Source organism: Oncorhynchus gorbuscha, linkage group LG19 (assembly GCF_021184085.1).
Source record: "Oncorhynchus gorbuscha isolate QuinsamMale2020 ecotype Even-year linkage group LG19, OgorEven_v1.0, whole genome shotgun sequence".
NCBI lineage: Eukaryota > Metazoa > Chordata > Actinopteri > Salmoniformes > Salmonidae > Oncorhynchus > Oncorhynchus gorbuscha.
Genome location: NC_060191.1, coordinates 28,369,351 through 28,393,732, shown reverse-complemented (window position 1 = coordinate 28,393,732; position 24,382 = coordinate 28,369,351). Strand labels below are relative to the sequence as shown.

Below are 24,382 nucleotides of genomic sequence, written 5' to 3'. Positions count from 1 at the left end.
TTCAGTCTACAAAATGTCTTCTGACACACTATTCAGCCTACAAAATGTCTTCTGACACTCTATTCAGCCTACTAAATGTTTTCTGACACTCTATTCATCCTACAAAATGTCTTCTGACACTATTCAGCCTACAAAATGTCTTCTGACACTCTATTCAGCCTACAAAATGTCTTCTGACATTCTATTCAGCCTACAAAATGTCTTCTGACATTCTATTCAACCTACTAAATGTCTTCTGGCAATCTATTCAGCCTATAAAATGTCTTCTGTCACTCTATTCAGGCCACAAAATGTCTTCTGACACTCTATTCAGCCTACAACATGTCTTCTGATACTTTATACAGCCTGCAAAATGTCTTCTGACACTCTATTCAGTCTACAAAATGTCTTCTGACACACTATTCAGCCTACTAAATGTCTTCTGACACTCTATTCAGCCTACTAAATGTCTTCTGACTCTATTCAGCCTACAAAATGTCTTCTGACACTCTATTCAGTCTACAAAATGTCTTCTGATACTATTCAGCATACAAAATGTCTTCTGACACTATTCAGCCTACAAAATGTCTTCTGACACAATTCAGCATGCAAAATGTTTTCTGACACTCTATTCAGTCTACAAAATGTCTTCTGGCACTCTGTTCAGCCTACTAAATGTCTTCTGACACTCTATTCAGCCTACAAAATGTCTTCTGACACTCTATTCAGTCTACAAAATGTCTTCTGACACTCTATTCAGCCTACTAAATGTTTTCTGACACTCTATTCATCCTACAAAATGTCTTCTGACACTATTCAGCCTACAAAATGTCTTCTGACACTCTATTCAGCCTACAAAATGTCTTCTGACATTCTATTCAGCCTACAAAATGTCTTCTGACATTCTATTCAGTCTACAAAATGTCTTCTGGCACTCTATTCAGTCTACACCCCCCTGTCCGGGGGTGTCCTCGGATGGGGCCACAGTGTCTCCTGACCCCTCCTGTCTCAGCCTCCAGTATTTATGCTGCAGTAGTTTATGTGTCGGGGGCTAGGGTCAGTTTGTTTATCTGGAGTACTTCTCCTGTCCTATTCGGTGTCCTGTGTGAATCTAAGTGTGCGTTCTCTAATTCTCTCCTTCTCTCTTTCTTTCTCTCTCTCGGAGGACCTGAGCCCTAGGACCATGCCCCAGGACTACCTGACATGATGACTCCTTGCTGTCCCCAGTCCACCTGGCCATGCTGCTGCTCCAGTTTCAACTGGCCTGGGCCCTAGGACCATGTCCCAGGACTACCTGACATGAGGACTCCTTGCTGTCCCCAGTCCACCTGGCCATGCTCCTGCTCCAGTTTCAACTGTTCTGCCTTACTATTATTCAACCATGCTGGTCATTTATGAACATTTGAACATCTTGGCCACGTTCTGTTATAATCTCCACCCGGCACAGCCAGAAGAGGACTGGCCACCCCACATATGCTCTCTCTAATTCTCTCTTTCTTTCTCTCTCTCGGAGGACCTGAGCCCTAGGACCGTGCCCCAGGACTACCTGACATGATGGCTCCTTGCTGTCCCCAGTCCACCTGACTGTGCTGCTGCTCCAGTTTCAACTGTTCTGCCTTATTATTATTTGACCATGCTGGTCATTTATGAACATTTGAACATCTTGGTCATGTTCTGTTATAATCTCTACCCGGCACAGCCAGAAGAGGACTGGCCACCCCACATAGCCCGGTTCCTCTCTAGGTTTCTTCCTAGGTTTTGGCCTTTCTAGGGAGTTTTTCCTAGCCACCGTGCTTTTACACCTGCATTGTTTGCTGTTTGGGGTTTTAGGCTGGGTTTCTGTACAGCACTTTGAGATATCAGCTGATGTACGAAGGGCTATATAAATAAATTTGATTTGATTTTGATTTGATTTGATTTACAAAATGTCTTCTGACACTCTATTCAGCCTACAACATGTCTTCTGATACTTTATACAGCATGCAAAATGTCTTCTGACACTCTATTCAGTCTACAAAATGTCTTCTGACACACTATTCAGCCTACTAAATGTCTTCTGACACTATTCAGACTACAAAATGTCTTCTGACACTCTATTCAGTCTACAAAATGTCTTCTGACACTCTAGTCAACCTACTAAATGTCTTCTGACACTCTATTCAGCCAACTAAATGTCTTCTGACACTCTATTCAGCCTACAAAATGTCTTCTGACACTCTATTCAGCATACTAAATGTCTTCTGACACAATTCAGCATACAAAATGTATTCTGACACTCTATTCAGCCTACAACATGTCTTCTGATACTATTCAGCCTACAAAATGTCTTCTGACACTCTATTCAGCCTACAACATGTCTTCTGACACTATTCAGCCTACGAAATGTCTTCTGACACTCTATTCAGCATACTAAATGTCTTCTGAAACAATTCAGCATGCAAATTGTCTTCTGACAGTCTATTCAGTCTACAAAATGTCTTCTGACACTCTATTCAGCCTACTAAATGTTTTCTGACACTCTATTCAGTCTACAAAATGTCTTCTGGCACTCTATTCAGCCTACTAAATGTCTTCTGACACTCTATTCAGCCTACAAAATGTCTTCTGACATTCTATTCAGCCTACAAAATGTCTTCTGACATTCTATTCAACCTACTAAATGTCTTCTGGCAATCTATTCAGCCTATAAAATGTCTTCTGGCACTCTATTCAGGCCACAAAATGTCTTCTGACACTCTATTCAGCCTACAACATGTCTTCTGATACTTTATACAGCCTGCAAAATGTCTTCTGACATTCTATTCAGCCTACAAAATGTCTTCTGACACACTATTCAGCCTACTAAATGTCTTCTGACACTCTATTCAGCCTACTAAATGTCTTCTGACACTCTATTCAGTCTACAAAATGTCTTCTGATACTATTCAGCATACAAAATGTCTTCTGACACTCTATTCAGCCTACAAAATGTCTTCTGACACAATTCAGCATGCAAAATGTTTTCTGACACTCTATTCAGTCTACAAAATGTCTTCTGACACTCTATTCAGTCTACAAAATGTCTTCTGACACACTATTCAGCCTAAAAAATGTCTTCTGACACTCTATTCAGCCTACTAAATGTTTTCTGACACTCTATTCATCCTACAAAATGTCTTCTGACACTATTCAGCCTACAAAATGTCTTCTGACACTCTATTCAGCCTACAAAATGTCTTCTGACATTCTATTCAGCCTACAAAATGTCTTCTGACATTCTATTCAGTCTACAAAATGTCTTCTGGCACTCTATTCAGTCTACACCCCCCTGTCCGGGGGTGTCCTCGGATGGGGCCACAGTGTCTCCTGACCCCTCCTGTCTCAGCCTCCAGTATTTATGCTGCAGTAGTTTATGTGTCGGGGGCTAGGGTCAGTTTGTTTATCTGGAGTACTTCTCCTGTCCTATTCGGTGTCCTGTGTGAATCTAAGTGTGCGTTCTCTAATTCTCTCCTTCTCTCTTTCTTTCTCTCTCTCGGAGGACCTGAGCCCTAGGACCATGCCCCAGGACTACCTGACATGATGACTCCTTGCTGTCCCCAGTCCACCTGGCCATGCTGCTGCTCCAGTTTCAACTGGCCTGGGCCCTAGGACCATGTCCCAGGACTACCTGACATGAGGACTCCTTGCTGTCCCCAGTCCACCTGGCCATGCTCCTGCTCCAGTTTCAACTGTTCTGCCTCACTATTATTCAACCATGCTGGTCATTTATGAACATTTGAACATCTTGGCCACGTTCTGTTATAATCTCCACCCGGCACAGCCAGAATAGGACTGGCCACCCCACATATGCTCTCTCTAATTCTCTCTTTCTTTCTCTCTCTCGGAGGACCTGAGCCCTAGGACCGTGCCCCAGGACTACCTGACATGATGGCTCCTTGCTGTCCCCAGTCCACCTGACTGTGCTGCTGCTCCAGTTTCAACTGTTCTGCCTTATTATTATTTGACCATGCTGGTCATTTATGAACATTTGAACATCTTGGTCATGTTCTGTTATAATCTCTACCCGGCACAGCCAGAAGAGGACTGGCCACCCCACATAGCCCGGTTCCTCTCTAGGTTTCTTCCTAGGTTTTGGCCTTTCTAGGGAGTTTTTCCTAGCCACCGTGCTTTTACACCTGCATTGTTTGCTGTTTGGGGTTTTAGGCTGGGTTTCTGTACAGCACTTTGAGATATCAGCTGATGTACGAAGGGCTATATAAATAAATTTGATTTGATTTTGATTTGATTTACAAAATGTCTTCTGACACTCTATTCAGCCTACAACATGTCTTCTGATACTTTATACAGCCTGCAAAATGTCTTCTGACACTCTATTCAGTCTACAAAATGTCTTCTGACACACTATTCAGCCTACTAAATGTCTTCTGACACTATTCAGACTACAAAATGTCTTCTGACACTCTATTCAGTCTACAAAATGTCTTCTGACACTCTAGTCAACCTACTAAATGTCTTCTGACACTCTATTCAGGCCACAAAATGTCTTCTGACACTCTATTCAGCCTACAACATGTCTTCTGACACTCTATTCAGCCTACAACATGTCTTCTGACATTCTATTCAGCCTACAAAATGTCTTCTGACACACTATTCAGCCTACTAAATGTCTTCTGACACTCTATTCAGCCTACTAAATGTCTTCTGACTCTATTCAGCCTACAAAATGTCTTCTGACACTCTATTCAGTCTACAAAATGTCTTCTGATACTATTCAGCATACAAAATGTCTTCTGACACTCTATTCAGCCTACAAAATGTCTTCTGACACAATTCAGCATGCAAAATGTTTTCTGACACTCTATTCAGTCTACAAAATGTCTTCTGACACTCTATTCAGCCTACAACATGTCTTCTGACACTATTCAGCCTACAAAATGTCTTCTGACACTCTATTCAGCCTACAACATGTCTTCTGACACTATTCAGCCTACAAAATGTCTTCTGACACTCTATTCAGCATACTAAATGTCTTCTGACACAATTCAGCATACAAAATGTATTCTGACACTCTATTCAGCCTACAACATGTCTTCTGATACTATTCAGCCTACAAAATGTCTTCTGACACTCTATTCAGCCTACGAAATGTCTTCTGACACTCTATTCAGCATACTAAATGTCTTCTGAAACAATTCAGCATACAAATTGTCTTCTGACACTCTATTCAGTCTACAAAATGTCTTCTGACACTCTATTCAGCCTACTAAATGTTTTCTGACACTCTATTCAGTCTACAAAATGTCTTCTGGCACTCTATTCAGCCTACTAAATGTCTTCTGACACTCTATTCAGCCTACAACATGTCTTCTGATACTCTATACAGCCTACAAAATGTCTTCTGATACTCTATACAGCCTACAAAATGTCTTCTGACACTCTATTCAGTCTACAAAATGTCTTCTGACACACTATTCAGCCTACAAAATGTCTTCTGACACTCTATTCAGCCTACTAAATGTCTTCTGACACTATTCAGACTACAAAATGTCTTCTGACACTCTATTCAGTCTACAAAATGTCTTCTGACACTCTAGTCAACCTACTAAATGTCTTCTGACACTCTATTCAGCCAACTAAATGTCTTCTGACACTCTATTCAGCCTACAAAATGTCTTCTGACACTCTATTCAGCCTACAAAATGTCTTCTGACACCATTCAGCTTACAAAACGTCTTCTGACACTCTATTCAGTCTACAAAATGTCTTCTGACACCCTATTCAGTCTACAAAATGTCTTCGGACACTCTATTCAGCCTACAAAATGTCTTCTGATACTATTCAGCATACAAAATGTCTTCTGACACAATTCAGCATACAAAATGTCTTCTGACACTCTATTCAGCCTACAACATGTCTTCTGACACAATTCAGCGTACAAAATGTCTTCGGACACTCTATTCAGCATACTAAATGTCTTCTGACACAATTCAGCGTACAAAATGTCTTCTGACACTCTAGTCAACCTACTAAATGTCTTCTGACACTCGATTCATCCTACAAAATGTCTTCTGACACTCTATTCAGCCTACAAAATGTCTTCTGATACTATTCAGCATACAAAATGTCTTCTGACACAATTCAGCATACAAAATGTCTTCTGACACTCTATTCAGCCTACAAAATGTCTTCTGACACTATTCAGCCTACAAAATGTCTTCTGACACTATTCAGCCTACAAAATGTCTTCTGACACTCTATTTAGCCTACTAAATGTCTTCTGACACTCTATTTAGTCTACTAAATGTCTTCTGACATTCTATTCAACCTACTAAATGTATTCTGTCACTCTATTCAGCCTACTAAATGTTTTCTGACACTCTATTCATCCTACAAAATGTTTTCTGACACTATTCAGCCTACAAAATGTCTTCTGACACTGTATTCAGCCTACAAAATGTCTTCTGACATTCTATTCAGCCTACAAAATGTCTTCTGACATTCTATTCAACCTACTAAATGTCTTCTGGCAATCTATTCAGCCTATAAAATGTCTTCTGTCACTCTATTCAGGCCACAAAATGTCTTCTGACACTCTATTCAGCCTACAAAATGTCTTCTGACACTCTATTCAGCCTACAAAATGTCTTCTGACACTATTCAGCCTACAAAATGTCTTCTGACACTCTATTCAGCCTACAAAATGTCTTCTGACATTCTATTCAGCCTACAAAATGTTTTCTGACACTCTATTCAGTCTACAAAATGTCTTCTGGCACTCTATTCAGCCTACTAAATGTCTTCTGACACTCTATTCAGCCTACAACATGTCTTCTGATACTCTATACAGCCTACAAAATGTCTTCTGATACTCTATACAGCCTACAAAATGTCTTCTGACACTCTATTCAGTCTACAAAATGTCTTCTGACACACTATTCAGCCTACAAAATGTCTTCTGACACTCTATTCAGCCTACTAAATGTCTTCTGACACTATTCAGACTACAAAATGTCTTCTGACACTCTATTCAGTCTACAAAATGTCTTCTGACACTCTAGTCAACCTACTAAATGTCTTCTGACACTCTATTCAGCCAACTAAATGTCTTCTGACACTCTATTCAGCCTACAAAATGTCTTCTGACACTCTATTCAGCCTACAAAATGTCTTCTGACACCATTCAGCCTACAAAACGTCTTCTGACACTCTATTCAGTCTACAAAATGTCTTCTGACACCCTATTCAGTCTACAAAATGTCTTCGGACACTCTATTCAGCCTACAAAATGTCTTCTGATACTATTCAGCATACAAAATGTCTTCTGACACTGTATTCAGCCTACAAAATGTCTTCTGACATTCTATTCAGCCTACAAAATGTCTTCTGACATTCTATTCAACCTACTAAATGTCTTCTGGCAATCTATTCAGCCTATAAAATGTCTTCTGTCACTCTATTCAGGCCACAAAATGTCTTCTGACACTCTATTCAGCCTACAACATGTCTTCTGATACTTTATACAGCCTGCAAAATGTCTTCTGACACTCTATACAGTCTACAAAATGTCTTCTGACACACTATTCAGCCTACTAAATGTCTTCTGACACTCTATTCAGCCTACAAAATGTCTTCTGACATTCTATTCAACCTAATAAATGTCTTCTGACACTATTCAGGCTACTAAATGTCTTCTGACACTCTATTCAGCCTACAAAATGTCTTCTGACACTCTATTCAGCCTACAACATGTCTTCTGACACTATTCAGCCTACAAAATGTCTTCTGACACTCTATTCAGCCTACAACATGTCTTCTGACACTATTCAGCCTACAAAATGTCTTCTGACACTCTATTCAGCATACTAAATGTCTTCTGACACAATTCAGCATACAAAATGTATTCTGACACTCTATTCAGCCTATAACATGTCTTCTGACACTATTCAGCCTACAAAATGTCTTCTGACACTCTATTCAGCCTACAACATGTCTTCTGACACTATTCAGCCTACAACATGTCTTCGGACACTCTATTCAGCATACTAAATGTCTTCTGACACAATTCAGCATACAAAATGTCTTCTGACACTCTATTCAGCCTACTAAATGTTTTCTGACACTCTATTCAGTCTACAAAATGTCTTCTGGCACTCTATTCAGCCTACAAAATGTCTTCTGACACTCTATTCAGCCTACAAAATGTCTTTTGACACTCTATTCAGCCTACAAAATGTCTAGACACTCTATTCAGTCTACAAAATGTCTTCTGACACACTATTCAGCCTACAAAATGTCTTCTGACACTCTATTCAGCCTACTAAATGTTTTCTGACACTCTATTCAGCCTACAACATGTCTTCTGACACTATTCAACCTACCAAATGTCTTCTGACAATCTATTCAGCCTACTAAATGTCTTCTGACACTCTATTCAGCCTACAAAATGTCTTCTGACATTCTATTCAACCTAATAAATGTCTTCTGGCAATCTATTCAGCCTATAAAATGTCTTCTGACACTCTATTCAGTCTACTAAATGTCTTCTGACACTATTCCACCTACAAAATGTCTTCTGACACTATTCAGTCCACAAAATGTCTTCTGACACTCTATTCAGCCTACTAAATGTATTCTGACACTCTATTCAGCCTACTAAATGTCTTTACATGCCCTATTCAGCCTACTAAATGTCTTTACATGCCCTATTCAGCCTACAACATGTCTTCTGACACTATTCAACCTACCAAATGTCTTCTGACAATCTATTCAGCCTACTAAATGTCTTCTGACACTCTATTCAGCCTACACAATGTCTTCTGACATTCTATTCAACCTAATAAATGTCTTCTGACAATCTATTCAGCCTACTAAATGTCTTCTGACACTCTATTCATCCTACAAAATGTCTTCTGACACTCTATTCAGCCTACAACATGTCTTCTGACACTATTCAGCCTACAACATGTCTTCAGACACTCTATTCAGCCTACTAAATGTTTTCTGACACTCTATTCAGTCTACAAAATGTCTTCTGGCACTCTATTCAGCCTACTAAATGTCTTCTGACACTCTATTCAGCCTACAAAATGTCTTCTGACACTCTATTCAGCCTACAAAATGTCTTCTGACACTCTATTCAGTCTACAAAATGTCTTCTGACACTCTAGTCAACCTACTAAATGTCTTCTGACACTCTATTCATCCTACAAAATGTCTTCTGACACTCTATTCAGCCTACAAAATGTCTTCTGACACTATTCAGCCTACAAAATGTCTTCTGACACTATTCAGTCTCCAAAATGTCTTCTGACACTCTATTCCGTCTACTGAATGTCTTCTGGCACTCTGTTCAGCCTACTAAATATCTTCTGACACTCTATTCAGCCTACTAAATGTCTTCTGACACTCTATTCCGCCTACAAAATGTCTTCTGACATTCTATTCAACCTACTAAATGTCTTCTGGCAATCTATTCAGCCTATAAAATGTCTTCTGACACTCTATTCAGTCTACAAAATGTATTCTGACAATCTATTCAGCCTACAAAATGTCTTCTGACACTCTATTCAGTCTACTAAATGTCTTCTGACACTATTCAACCTACAAAATGTCTTCTGACACTATTCAGTCCACAAAATGTCTTCTGACACTATTCAGCCTACTAAATGTATTCTGACACTCTATTCAGCCTACTAAATGTCTTTAGATGCTCTATTCAGCCTACTAAATGTCTTCTGACACTCTATTCATCCTACAAAATGTCTTCTGACACTCTATTCAGCCTACAACATGTCTTCTGACACTATTCAACCTACCAAATGTCTTCTGACAATCTATTCAGCCTACTAAATGTCTTCTGACACTCTATTCAGCCTACAAAATGTCTTCTGACATTCTATTCAACCTAATAAATGTCTTCTGGCAATCTATTCAGCCTACACAATGTCTGACACTCTATTCAGCCTACAACATGTCTTCTGACACTATTCAACCTACCAAATGTCTTCTGACAATCTATTCAGTCTACAAAATGTCTTCCGACACTCTATTCAGTGTACTAAATGTCTTCTGACACTCTATTCAGCCTACTAAATGTCTTCTGACACTCTATTCAGCATACTAAATGTCTTCTGACACAATTCAGCATGCAAAATGTTTTCTGACATTCTATTCAACCTAATAAATGTCTTCTGGCAATCTATTCAGCCTACACAATGTCTGACACTCTATTCAGCCTACAACATGTCTTCTGACACTATTCAACCTACCAAATGTCTTCTGACAATCTATTCAGCCTACTAAATGTCTTCTGACACTATTCAGCCTACAAAATGTCTTCTGACACTCTATTCAGTCCACAAAATGTCTTCTGACACTCTATTCAGTCTACTAAATGTCTTCTGACACTATTCAACCTACAAAATGTCTTCTGACACTCTATTCAGTCCACAAAATGTCTTCTGACACTCTATTCAGCCTACTAAATGTATTCTGACACTCTATTCAGCCTACTAAATGTCTTTAGATGCTCTATTCAGCCTATTAAATGTCTTCTGACACTCTATTCAGCCTACTAAATGTCTTCTGACACTCTATTCATCCTACAAAATGTCTTCTGACACTCTATTCAGCCTACAAAATGTCTTCTGACACTATTCAGCCTACAAAATGTATTCTGACACTATATCCAGTCTACAAAATGTCTTCTGACAGTCTATTCAGCCTACAAAATGTCTTCTGACAATCTATTCAGCCTACTAAATGTCTTCTGACACTATTCAGCCTACAAAATGTCTTCTGACACTCTATTCAGTCTACAAAATGTCTTCTGACACTCTATTCAGCCTACTGAATGTGTTCTGACACTCTATTCAGTCTACTAAATGTCTTCGGACACTATTCAGTCCACAAAATGTCTTCTGACACTCTATACAGTCTACAAAATATCTTCTGATACTGTATTCAGCCTACTAAATGTTTTCTGCCACTCTATTCAGTCTACAAAATGTCTTCTGACACTCTATTCAGCCTACAAAATGGCCATCATAAATGTATTTCTTATGATAGTTACTTTTTACTAACAAAGTAAGAATAAATAAATCCTGATGAAGGTGTAATAATACTAATAACCATTGTCTGAATAAATGAGTGTTTTGATCAGATGAAAAACTATTCCTATCGTCGTGTTATGATGTTATTATTGTTGGGACAGGACGTAACTGAGAGATTAACTTTCACACCCCAAGTCTCCTTTGGGGAGAGATGAGCTGGTGTGATTACCCAGCTGGAAGCCTATTTACGTCAGTCTTGTCAGAGCCACAGGGCCGGCCCATCTGTCTTAGAGGCTCCCTCGGTAAGGTCTGTGTCCTTAGGAAAGTCTCAGGATGACACCACCATACACTTACTAGGGAATATCATACTGGGCCTTCTAACAGGCTCTCCATAGCCCAGACCTGGGTTCATGCTAGGGCTAGTATTTGTTTTCTGTTTTCTATACTTTAGCTGCATTTGATGAAGCTTGCCTATTGCAATGGAACCAATGGAATAGTCCCAAAAGTGTAAACCCTACATACATAGTAATACATAGAATATTTAGCAATCTGATTTATTCTGTAAATCAAGGACAGCTTCATAGTCTCACCGTCTCCCACTTTCCCTGAGACTCACATACTCTGTCACACATTCCCCTTCTCCTGTCTGCAGAATGAGAGACAGAGGGATCCTTTGAGGAATCCCTCTCTTCTCTCCTCCATCCAGCTCTATTTGTCTCCCCTACTCTAATCGATCATTCCTCAATCTGTCTCCTGATCCATCTCTCTGTCCACTCCTTCCAGCTATCTGTGTGTGTTTCCCTCCAAACACACACGCTGCCCCTTCCCAGTTCCACGGTTGCAGATTCACCCTGTGAGTCCCATCCCCAGCTGGCTTCTATTTCCTCCCAACCTGCGGGTTATGGCCGACAGACAGTTTACGCTCTGCACATGTTTTTCTCCCCATCTCTGGCTGTCTGTGTCTGTCTGCTCACATTAAAGTGATCTGGCTTCATCGGAGTATTTATTAGGAACTGGTTTCCTCCCAGGGATGGGGGTGAGGGTTCGAGACGGGTTTGTGGGGTGTTGAGCAGAGGGCCTAGCCCCGGCAGGTTGTCGTGTGAAGGAAAGAGACAGCCGGGCAAGAGGGCTTTCTGGGATGCACTCTGATTCTCATTACGATTGGCTGCTTTGCTCTCAGAGTGGAAGTATGGAGTGGATGCTCTACTGTCTCCCTAAAAGAGCTGGTTAGATTGCACTGTGGAAAGACCGTGCCCAATGCATTATACCTAGGGTCCTGAGTTTTCCCTGACCATGTGACCTGACTAGGAAAAACTCCAGGCCCTAGTTTTAGCAGACGACCACCAGGGCCCAGGGTTTTTCCCGGTCAGGTCATATGGTTAGGAAAAAGTATGCTAGCTGTATCTCTGATATTCAGAGTGGAGCAGGTGGTGCTTCATGGTGGTAGTCATCAACTCACTGGTGTTTAATTCACTATGTCCCACTGTGGTTGCAATCTGGCTGACGGCTGTTGTCCTAGTCTACGCATGCCATGTAAATGTGTGTGGGAGTGTGTCTGCGAGTGTTTATGTGTGTGTGTGTGTGTGTGTTTGTCTGTCACTGTCCTAACTTGGAAACAAGGAAACGTCTCAGTCTCCAGTTTGGTTAACATGACACATCTTTGGGGAGAAGTTCACGGCGTGCGGTTCGTGAAGTTCTCGTGTACGTGTCTCTCTTGTTTCTTCTGAACATACCCCTCTCTCTCTCCTCCCTCCCACGTCTCAGACCACAAACCTACGGCCAGGAATCAGTAGCAGCCCCCGCTGGTGTTAACAATAGAACCCGATCTACAGCAGGAACCTCCAAAACGGCTTGTGAAATGAAAGGCATTCCGAGAACTGACTTTGGTCGGGCTTTCGTCAGCGCCGGCACTGTCGGCATTTGTTGTTTTATGTGGTTCCGTGAAACGGTTTCTTATTTAAGGAGAAGAAAAGGACGGCGTGTCACGTCTTCACTCGCGCAAGAAGGATTTGGACAAGAGCTCAGAAAAAGAAAAGCAACACTCACACACACACACACTAGGATGTAGACAAGGACACTTGTGCTGTATGTTCATCGCAACATCGGCTATGTGGTGATTTATACAAACCAGAACTGCTGCCAACAGCACATTTTAGAGTCTACAAAATCAGAATAACTTCAGAGTGACATATTGCTTAGATTCTTGGATCTTTCTCCTCTCAAATTGTAACTCATGACAATGAACTTTCCGGACAAACTTATTCAGCTTTAGTCATTATTAAACTCATTGGGCTAACGTGACATTGTGAAGGAAAGTGAGGACAATGAAGACCAGTTTTGAGAAGCACAAAGACAATAAAGACAACGTTCATGAGACAATCCGCATTCTGTTGCTTGGCATCGATATGCAACGCCATTATTACCATGCTAATTGCCCATTTGAAAAACTCCCTGTATGAAATTCGGAAGGATATGCCCGTTAACATCTGGAAGATGCAACGGTTCAAATCTGCTACTCCTTTCTTGCTTGTGTGGGACAAAACAGGCCTATGACAGCCTTGCCTTATCCTTTACCTGTCAAACCTGGCAAAGACTCAATCGTTTCCAATCCTCCAGACTGCATCTGATAATAATATCCGCACTCCCTTTGAGGCGTGACTAAACCGAAGGGGAGATAAGAATCAGATGATGTTTACACGACAGAAACAATGCCTCTCCCGTGAGATATGACTGTCTTATTTATAAGATGGAGACGAGACGATTCAAATACATATTACCTCTTGTTTCCTTACTTGGGCATTTAGCTACGCCGTACACGTTTGAGGTGCCACAGTGGAAGCGTTGAGCTGTCAACAGGTTCAATAGGCCTTTTCACACACTTGTCTGATTATGTTTTCACATGAATGAGTAGAGAAGCATCACGTGACTCCAGTGGAAAATACAAGTTGTTTTCAAAAAGCCATTGGTGGACAGCAGATCGTTTGTTTCGTCCTTCACACTTTTTTTTTCAAACAAGCAGGGCTATTTTAAGTGGCGGTTTTGCCTTTTTATAGACGAGCACACGCCCGAGCGTGAACGAGATGTTCTTTTTAGAAAGCATAATTGACGACCACAACTGTGTTTAAAGTGAGCAGGAAGCCCCACTCAGATGGGCGAAGGAGGAAGAGATGAGAACAGCCTCTATGTAACACACACACACACACATCACCCCCCTTACCTGGCCACAGTGCTGAGTTGGCTCTCTATCTACGTGTTCAAACACTCTCAAACAGTGAAACCCTCAAAAGCAAACAACCAGGTTTCCCTCTTCTTTGCCATGTTATAATTATCCTCAATGTGACCTAAGAGATCTGTTTGCTTTGATGACAAACTGCATCTGATCTCGGACGGATATAATTAGGTCTTCTCTTTTACCTCGGCACAGTTGAAACAGCTCTGCTTGCATTTACAGAAGACGCCACTTCACCCGGACACGTGCCCATGGGCAGGCAGACACGGGTTCAAACTAGATGAGTGGTAAACTCAGAGACGTTCAGGGGCTACGGACGGAAATGAGCTCGGTAGCGAAATGCGCCACTATTGCGACTCAGTATTATCTGAGCTATTTATTGTCGCTTGTTGACTATCGTGTTGAATAAATGATATTCAAGCGCTAAAGCCCGAGGAGGTGTGGTATATAGCCAATATACCACGGCTAAGTCTATAATAGCCTTATTGCTATCATAAACTTGTTGCCAATGTAATTAAAGCAGTAAAGAAAAAATGGTAAACCACAGCATTCAGACAATCGGCATTCAGGGCTCAACCCACCTAGTTTATAATACATGGATAAATATCAAAATAAGAAATAAGAAGGTCTGGTGAACCACAGCAAGCGGCTTTGACTGTGACTGGAGTGGTAGATTATGTTCCGTCATAAACACTGCCCCTGCTTGTGTGGTCCCCACTGTAATCTAGTTCATTTGGCACTGTAACAGAGAGCACACCCCATTCATCTGTTAATTGGATCATGTTGACTCTCCGTGAAAATGACTTGAAGATGCAAAACAGTCAAAGCGTGATAAGGCTTCTCCTTGTACAGCTTATCTCCTTGTCTGTCTCCCTGGTCCGTATGGGGCTGCCAAATATGGCCAGAGTTTGTCTGTCCTCAACTCCCACCACCGCTCGCTCTGCTAGGGTCAGTCACCCCAAAATGGCCTGTCTCTCCCTCTCTCCTCCCCCCTCCTCACCTCTCCCTTTCTCAGCCTCTTTCTCGTTCACCCTCTTGCTCCCGTCAACCGTCTCCAAATAGGGCCCTTTGTTCGCTGTCAAGGTGGTGATGCGGTCTCTCTCTTTCTCAGAGTCCCGTCCAAAGGCCTGCATGATTGCTTCTTATCTCCTCCAGGCTACAATAGCAGTGGGTGATCATTGAAGTGTTTAGAGAGTCTTAAAATCACATTTAAAGGTGAAGGCTGCCTTTCAACACTACTGGACCTGATTCTTAACTTAACATTGGATATAAAGAGAGAGAGACATTTGAAATGTCTTTATTCTTTTGGAACTTATTCTTTATTGTTTATTTCACTTTGTTTATTATCTAGTTCACTTTGCTTCGGCAATGATAACATGTGTTTTCCATGCCAATAAAGCCCTTCAATTGAATTGAGATAGAGAGAGAGAGATGCAGTAAGCTGTGAATAATTAACTATGTTGCTTCTAGCAGCATCAATGGATTCCAATCAATATCAATGCGCATGAAACTTGGATTTGGCCAATTTACTCTGAGCCCAGAATGAGAGGTATTTAGTTGGTGATGTAAGACTGTGAAATGATTCCGAATCACAATAACTTCCTCACATTCCAATGTGTCAAGCCAACTATACATGTGGAGACCAGGGGGCACGTGAGCGTGTAGTGCAGAACGTGAGCTGTGTGCGATGAATTTATTTAAAAAATATGAATTTTAACCTTTATTTAACTAGGCAAGTCAGTTAAGAACAAATTCTTATTTTCAATGACGGCCTAGGAACAGTGGGTTAACTGCCTGTTCAGGGGCAGAACGACAGATTTGTACCTTGTCAGCTCGGGGGGTTTGAACTTGCCACCTTTCGGTTACTAGTCCAACGCTCTAACCACTAGGCTAACCTGTACCCATGAGTTGTGTGTGAGGTTGACGTTTCAGGGATTGACTACTCAAACTTAACGTCCAACATTGCCCAGAGGCTCTGTCAGTCAACCCTTAACACCTCATCACTGGAGAAGGCAAGCTCGCAACCAAATCAACACAACTCACATCTTCTGCTTCACTTCTGCCCTCGCTCAGAGCCTGTGATGCGAACCGGTGTTGTTTTTGTGGAGCCAAAATGATTTAGGAGGACACACTGGAAGGTATAATGCATGAGCATGTCTGACCCCTTCAGAAGTTATCAAGCAAAACTAGCAGGGATAATATAAACCCCCAAACCACATGTAAGCAAGGAGGTGAACCTGAAGGTTTGCCGGGTTACCGTTTGGGGAAAGGTAGGTGAAGCGCTGGTATTGGCTCCTCTTTCTCTTGCCATTGCAGACGTAGAAGTTGACCTGCACTGGGCTGGATATTCTCTGGTTCCTGTAGGGGGGGATCTCAGCCACCAGCGCCGTCTACAACACACAGAAACAGCACAGGATAGATACACGTACGAACCATCCAGACGCACTGTAGATCATTGCTCACTATATTTGTGTTGTGCGTGGCAGATTTTCAAAAAGCGGTCAAAAAACACATGCGTTATCTAAACATTCTGAAATCAGACTGATATGGCAGGGTGAAGATTGTAGTTTGAACGTCACTAGCTTAGGCCTGCAACCCCCTCGCAGTGGTCTTCTAAGACACAAAAATAACTCCAAGTGTGCGCAAGTGTCAGCTCATTAATTATGCTTGCTTCGCTTTCAGGGAACCCTGGAGGAGTGTTCCGAACATGCTTTCTGAGCTGGGTCTTCAGCCCAATCTGGATGGGCTCAGCATGACCCCCAGGGTGTGTACCACGCCCCTGTTTGTGTCTGTCTGAAGCCCCGAGGGCCTGGCGAGAAATCTGGGTCTCTGGCCTTGTTTTCACAGCCCCTGATCAGCGCGTCGCTCCAGGCCCAGGGCGAGACCTCCGTAATCCTGGACGGACGTGAACTTTGGAGGCTGCAGAGCAGGGGTTGAGGTGCATGACAAAGGCGCCATTGGGACATGACTGAGTGTCTGCCTGCCTAGAGCCTGTCTGTTCATTTCTCTCTCTCGCTCTCTCGCTCTCTCTCTCTGGGGGCCAGCTCAGGCCATATGGTGGAGGAGCAGAACAGGAAGCCATTCCCAGCATATTTTGTGGGGTCTGTCCACATGTCTGTGTGTCTGTTCATAGGCCGGGTCTGCACCAGACTGACGGGGTCAAAGACAGCACAGACACAGGTGCCGATGACCCCCCTCTCCTCCCATCCTCCCACGCAGTGAGCAGCGCGATCCAAACAGGAATAATGAAAACATATGGGTGACCTAACCGTGGCCGGTGGCAGCGGGGGAGAAAAGGCCAGTAACACTGCGGCTTGTTTTTGTCGGCACACCAAATAAGCACACTGTACGATTTGTCTTTCACCTACCTAACCTAACCCAACCCCTCACTGTAATGTTCCAACATGTGGGACGAGCCTTAACATCAGCCAGCCCTTAAGGCCCATTAAGAGAGGCCGAATTCAACACTCCAGATGCAACAAAGCCATTAACCTGAACGTAAAAAACACATGACAACAAAAACACCATTGCAATGCCGCCATATTGAAACACATGTTCCGCGTGCGATGGTTTATTCTCGACCCCTGCAATTGTCAATTACAGCAGTTCGTTTACGGGGAGACAGAGGGGTGGTGAGAGCCAGCTGATGAAAGAGAAGTGAAAGGGAGGGGGGGCACGGATGATTTGAAACACATTGCCGTCACACACCCTAATGTGCACCCGAAGACACAGACACACACAGGCAAACACACACTCGCGCAGACCTTACGTGTCTCTCCTCATCATAAGGATTTCTTCATTAACTCCGGAAGCACATGTAGCTTTCCTATGACACGTACAACATTTACCGTCCCCTCTGACGAATCCCCTTTGCCTTGTTTTTATGAAGAGAATGAAGGCCTAAATGTGTGACTGGGCATCAGTAGAATGGTGCACTGGTTTATTTTCTCATTACTTCTCTCATGAAAACAGCAGGTAAAAAGGGAAGGGGATAATCCACTCTTGGCCAGGCGTCAGGCAGAAGGCCGAGCTCTGACAAAGTGTTTAAGCGCTCCTCCTCCCTGAACCAGAAGTTGAACAGTGAACTAAATGTCTGGCTAAGCTGGCTGAAGTGTTTGGTAGGGCAACTGGGCTTGCATCATTATTCATTAGGCAACAAACTGAAGAAAATATACTGAAACTGGGAGGGACTACCTAAACTTGTCCAATGAGAAACATGCTTTTTTGTTTGCCATTACAAAGTGGTTTGCTATGGTGTGCCCGAATGAATATGACCTAGTAGAGAGAAGGTGGTGGTGTGTGTGTGCCCGCTTACACGTGTGTGTGTTGGCGTGCACGTGTAAATGTGTGTGTTTATTGAGGGATGCTTGTTGATGAAGAAGCAAGATGCTCTAGGTGCAATCACTCTGTTTACTGTATCTGCCGATGAGGACAGAGAGAAAATGTGTGAAAATTCCATTCAGGATTGCATGGACTAATCAACACGACTAATCTCTCTCCTTGGTAATGTCTTAGCAAAGATTACATCAGCAAAGTGAATAAGGGGAAGCAAGGGAGGTGAGAGAAGGAAATACAGGGGGAGAGAGGGGGGAGAAAAAGAGAGAGAGAGAGAGAGAGAGAGAGAGAGAGAGAGAGAGAGAGAGAGAGAGAGAGAGAGAGAGAGAGAGAGAGAGAGAGAGAGAGAGAGAGAGGTAATATAATGGAATAGAAAGATGCATAGAATGTATGAGTGAGCCAATTTACACTTTCAATCTTAACAATAGGACAACAACTAATACAGTACTGTGTTTTACTGAAAACACTGAGGACTACTTACAGACTTGAAGGAGTCCTTGTCAACTTTGGCTTCTGTCTCCCATAGGTGGTGTCCATCTATAAAAAAAGGACAACAGAAAATATGAAACACTACATAATCAGACAATATAATTGCAAAAACGAAACTTACGAACGGGGAGCATAGAAATAGCGCACATAGAACAGATCTACTGCTCCATAGAATTGTTTTTCGACGGGAATGACAGACCTATAACTCCAATTTCTATGTGAATTTGGTCGGATCGGCCAAAAAGTTACATATTGCAGCTTTAACTCTGCCTCACAAATGCCTTTTGTTCATTTCATCTTGAGAGTGTGTTGTGGTGTCAAGGCCTCCCTGTCATGCAATGAAAGCCCAGGGATCTGCAGCAGCTGTCGGGAGTCTGTAGCTGTAGCAGTTCTCTCACATTCTTTGGGTCTCTCCGGGATTTCATGCCACACCTTCGCGAACAGACACTCTATGCTCTGTTTATACAATCAGGCCCAAACCACAGCACATTTTCTTACAGCCTATGACCCGTTAGTGGCTGTCAGAAATAGAAGTGACAATATCCAGCCTTTGTGTGTCTGTGTCACTGCCAGTGTCTGTATGTGTATGGCACTGCCATGCTGGCTGGCAATATAGTTTAGTCTATGACACTACCATGCAGTGTTGGCTGGCAATACAATTGTGCCAGTGTGTGTCTGTGGCACCGCCCTGATGTCTATGGCACTGGCTGACTATATAATTCTTTGTGGTCCTAATTTAACAAGGACTGTGAGACGTGTGAAGTAACAAAGACTAAATACGTTATGGCCATTTGGGCAGCTGAACTAGTATAACTGAAGAGCCAAGTAATAAGTTGAGGTCTCCACACCAAATTGTTCTCCCAAAGTCTTATTTTTCACAATGCAAAAAAGGGAAGAAAAGATCCCAGTCATGCTTGGCCTGCTATCACTCGTGAAGAAGGGTGGATCTGGGGGTTGGGAGAGAGCTTAGGAGGATGGAAGTCACCATGGATCTGTTTCCAAAAAGCAATATTAAAAAAAGAGGAAAAGAGAAGGAACAGACATTGAAAAAAGATCACAGACCGATGTCTTTATTTGGAGTTCAGGCAGAAGTGAGAGAAGTTAAGAAAGAAGAGAAAGATGAAGTGAGTAAACAGACAACGGTGATATTTCGGTAGAGTGACTAGTATACCTATATGACTGCGATGTGCAGGTGATCGTGATATACCACGGAACTAATACGCTCGTCAGGCTGCGAGACGGGAAAGAGAGAGACAAAGAGAGTGAGAGATGATAGGGAGTGCTCATGCCTCATGTTACATCTGGGGAACCAAGAGGGAATCTCGCCCGCCCCCGCACTGGGACTCCCTCCAAGAGGGGAAACCTTAGACGTCAACCCTCCACAAGTAAACATGTTTTTCAGGCTTCTCTCTCGCGCTCTTTCTCTTTTTATCCCATTTCTCTCTCGCTCTCATTTTCTTTCCCCCTCTCTCTTCTTCTCCCCCTCTTTAACATTCTCTGTTGATTCACCTCATTTTCACCCTCTGTCTGTTTGTCTTCTACAGAAGCAGAAATGAAACAGACACTCCTACTCTTTTAGAAATAGTTCAGCAAGATTGAACAAAAATAACAAAAGCAGTCATTTCCCCCTCTTCTCTCTCTTTCACCTTTGCTGAATCGGGAGACAGCCACGTATGTGGCATGCAAACCTTTTCAAGTCAGAGTGCCGCCAGACTAAACCACAAAACGTTACGTTCTCTCTCTCTCTCTCTCTCTCTCTCTCTCTCTCTCTCTCTCTCTCTCTCTCTCTCTCTCTCTCTCTCTCTCTCTCTCTCTCTCTCTCTCTCTCTCTCTCTCTCCCTCTCCCTGTCCCTCTCTCTCTCTGTGCAACATCTGCAAAACGCTTCCGTTCCGTCAACGGCACCGCCCCTCCCTACTTCGCAGAGCCCCCACCCACACACAACCCCTCCCTCCATCTCCGTCTCTACCTCGGCCTCCTCCTAAACTCTCCCTCTATCAGACTGGTCACAACACAGAGCAGTGGTAGTAGGAGGCATAGCAACTCCCTATACGGGTCAATGACAATTGCACTCAACACACACACACACACACCTTTGTCTCAAGTAAAGTCCTTTGGGGAAAGATCAGCCAGCTGCCTTTTACTGTGTCAAAACTGGTGGGAAGAGTCCCGAAGACTCACATTGTACAGGAACACACAACAATGGACCCACTGATGAATGAAGCATCATCAGGACACAGATGACAGAGAGTTTTGAACAGCCTAACAACAACACAGTCCCTATGTTTATTCTATGTTTATTCTATGATTCATATAATACAGTACATGCTCCCACATGACTACACTAACAATAACCTCCCATTTGTTTTCTTTCTCTACAGTAATTGCTTGGAGATTTGGTTAATGACAGGAGACACAATGTGGAACGCCACACAGAATGGTGGGTCCACTCTGGTGTTTATTGAACCAGAACCATTCTTATCTGGCCTCTCTTACACGTGTCCCTGCACTGACCTGTGGTTGGTTTACACCCAAACACAGAGAGACAGAGAGAGAGAGAGAGAGCAAGAGAGAGAGAGATAACTCTCCTCCTACTAAAACATAGGGAAGGGGGCATACCAACAACAGAACAACAACTTCCACTGGCCAAAGTATGTTCACTTTGGTGGTTTTAGGAATGGAACATTTTATTCGCCCCGACTTAATTGCAGAGGCACTCGTGAAACAAGCCAGCCTTATTTTTCGACTGTCGTCGAATTGAATTTCGGAGGTGTATTTTTTCACTCTCTATCCCTCTTTCCTGTTTATATAATACAGTAGGTTATCAAATTTGATCAAATCCTGCTGCCACCTGTCTGGCAAAAAACGTCCATCAAAGGGTCCATCACACACCAGACCAGAGGGGTTGTCTTGTGTTTCTCTAGGACACCTGGTACCTGCCAGCCCTAATACTGGTCAAAATCTGTCAACAGGGTGATAGGGTGGAAAAGTTAGGGGATCCAGGAAGAAGTGGGATCGAGGCTAGAGGTGCTGGGCTGGGGGGGGGGTAGACCTGACATCTCTTTCCCTGCTGTGGAGCTATATCTGTGCTGTATGCTCCAGACGTCAAAGGCACAGCTCCAATCACACCAGATGTAAAAGCTATCCTGCTCACAAGGGAATTCCCTCCCTCCCCTCTGAGTCAGAGTGTAGGCTTTCCCCTGCACTCCCTTCCTCCTCTCCTCCTTCCCCCACTCCCTCCGTGCATGGAAATCAGGGAAAGCCAGAACGTACGCTCGACGAGGAGCACCAGGTATGCCTTCCTGCTCCCGTGCCAAAACGAGAGGGTTGAGCAAAGTCAAGATGCACACACCCACATGCACGCAAACACAAACACACACGCAAACACAAACACACACATAAACGCATCCCCTCCCACACACACACACACACACACACACACACACACACACACACACACACACACACACACACACACACACACACACACACACACACACACACACACACACACACACACACACACACACACACACACACACACACACACACACACACCGTAATAAAAAATAACCGAGACATCCTAGCTAATCCAACTGAGCAGCAACACAAAAGGAAATGGAAAGTCTCTGAGATGTGGAAAGGAAAAATATTCACTCCTAAAGCCTCTAAAACAGTACTTACTGGTACAGGAGTGTGAGACTCTCAAACACAGAAAAACAATGCTCCGTCAACACATCAACTATGATCACTCTCAACCCAAATCGTACTTTAACCCTGAGTCAGAGGGAAGAGGGCATGGGGCATGCAACGGGTAACTTATTAATCACGTGATAACTTAAAATAATAAATAATATATGCCATTTAGCAGACGCTTTTATCCAAAGCAGTTCTCTCAACAAGACCTGGGTGAAATATCACAGACACTGTACTGTGTGGCTGAACAGAACAGTGGACACGTTGGACACAACCTTATAACACATATCGGTCTCAGAGCTTGGAGTGCGAAGATAATAGCCATCTCCAAAACCTTGTTGGAACTCACTCACTAAGCAGAGAGTCAACAGTGAGAATTGACAGTGAGAGTCAACAATGTGAAACACACCCAAGGAACGGATACAGGACATCCACTAGTGGACAATATCCGCCTCTCCTGCCCCTGGCTTTCCTGAACAGCACTTTGTCTCACCCTGCCTGTGCCCCCTCCCTTCTTCTCCTCCTCCCTCCCTCCTCCCCCTCCGTTCTTGTCTGTTCCGCTTCGCCTCTCTTCAGGGAATCCTTCGCAGATGAGTCACTGAAAACACTTCCTACTGAACACACAAACAGGCCCGTAGGCTAGCTACCAGACACTAGCTACCCTACCCCTCAGCGGCAGCACACACACACATGCACACACACACATACATGTACAGTCTGTTTGCATCAGTCATCCTGCAGGTCCTTGATGCAGAGCAATGGGGACGGCCTTAGCATTTGAAAAGTAGAAGTCATTATTTTTCTGGGCACATTAAACCCTCCCGTAGTGCCACCATCCATGAGCTCTGGTCTTTTGTTACAGAGAGGGGGATTGAGAAACAAGCAAAACAACACGCAAGACAGGAAGAGAGAGGGAGAGAGTTAGAGGAACAGAAAGACAGTCCATTATGAGCCTCTCTAAGGACCTTGGGACTAAACACCTCCCTCTGAAACTGGATCTTGGACTTCCTGACAGGCCGCCCCCAAGTGGTAAGGGTAGAAAACAACACACCTGCCATGTTGATCCTCAACACCTCCTGTACTCCCTGTTCACTTATGACTGAACGGCCAGGCACGACTCCAACACCATCATTAAGTTTGCTGATGACACAACAGTGGTAGGCCTGGTCACCGACAACGATGAGACAGCCTATAGGGAGGAGGTCAGAGACCTGACCGTGTGGTGCAAGGACAACAACCTCTCCATCAACGTGATCAAGACAAAGGAGATTGTGGACTACAGGAAAAGGAGGACCGAGCACATCCCCATTCTCATCGAAGGGGCTGGAGCAGGTTGAGAGCTTCAAGTTTCTTGGCGTCCACATCACCAACAAACTAACATGGTCCAAGCACACCAAGACAGTCGTGAAGAGGGCACGACAAAACCTATTCCCCCTCAGGAGAAAATATTTGGCATGGTTCCTCAGGTCCTCAAAACGTTTTATAGCTGCACCATCGAGAGCATCATGACGGGTTGCATCACTGCCTGGTGTGGTAACTGCTCAGCCTCCGACCGCAAGGCACTACAGAGGGTAGTGCGTACGGCCCAGTACATCACCGGGGTCAAGCTTCCTGCCATCCAGGACC

At 43.3% G+C, this 24,382-nt stretch overlaps 1 protein-coding gene across 2 annotated transcripts in view; it reads right to left on the bottom strand.

Moving 5' to 3' along the window:
* Positions 1-24,382, bottom strand: part of LOC124005441 (nuclear factor of activated T-cells, cytoplasmic 1-like) — a 99,118-nt gene that overhangs the window by 43,751 nt on the left and 30,985 nt on the right. For both annotated transcript variants that reach the window (XM_046314710.1, XM_046314711.1), the window contains exons 7-8: positions 19,055-19,110; positions 16,496-16,628 (exon numbers count right to left, since the gene is read on the bottom strand). In XM_046314710.1, coding sequence (XP_046170666.1) covers positions 16,496-16,628; positions 19,055-19,110 — 189 coding nt within the window. The remainder of the gene's footprint in view (positions 1-16,495; positions 16,629-19,054; positions 19,111-24,382) is intronic.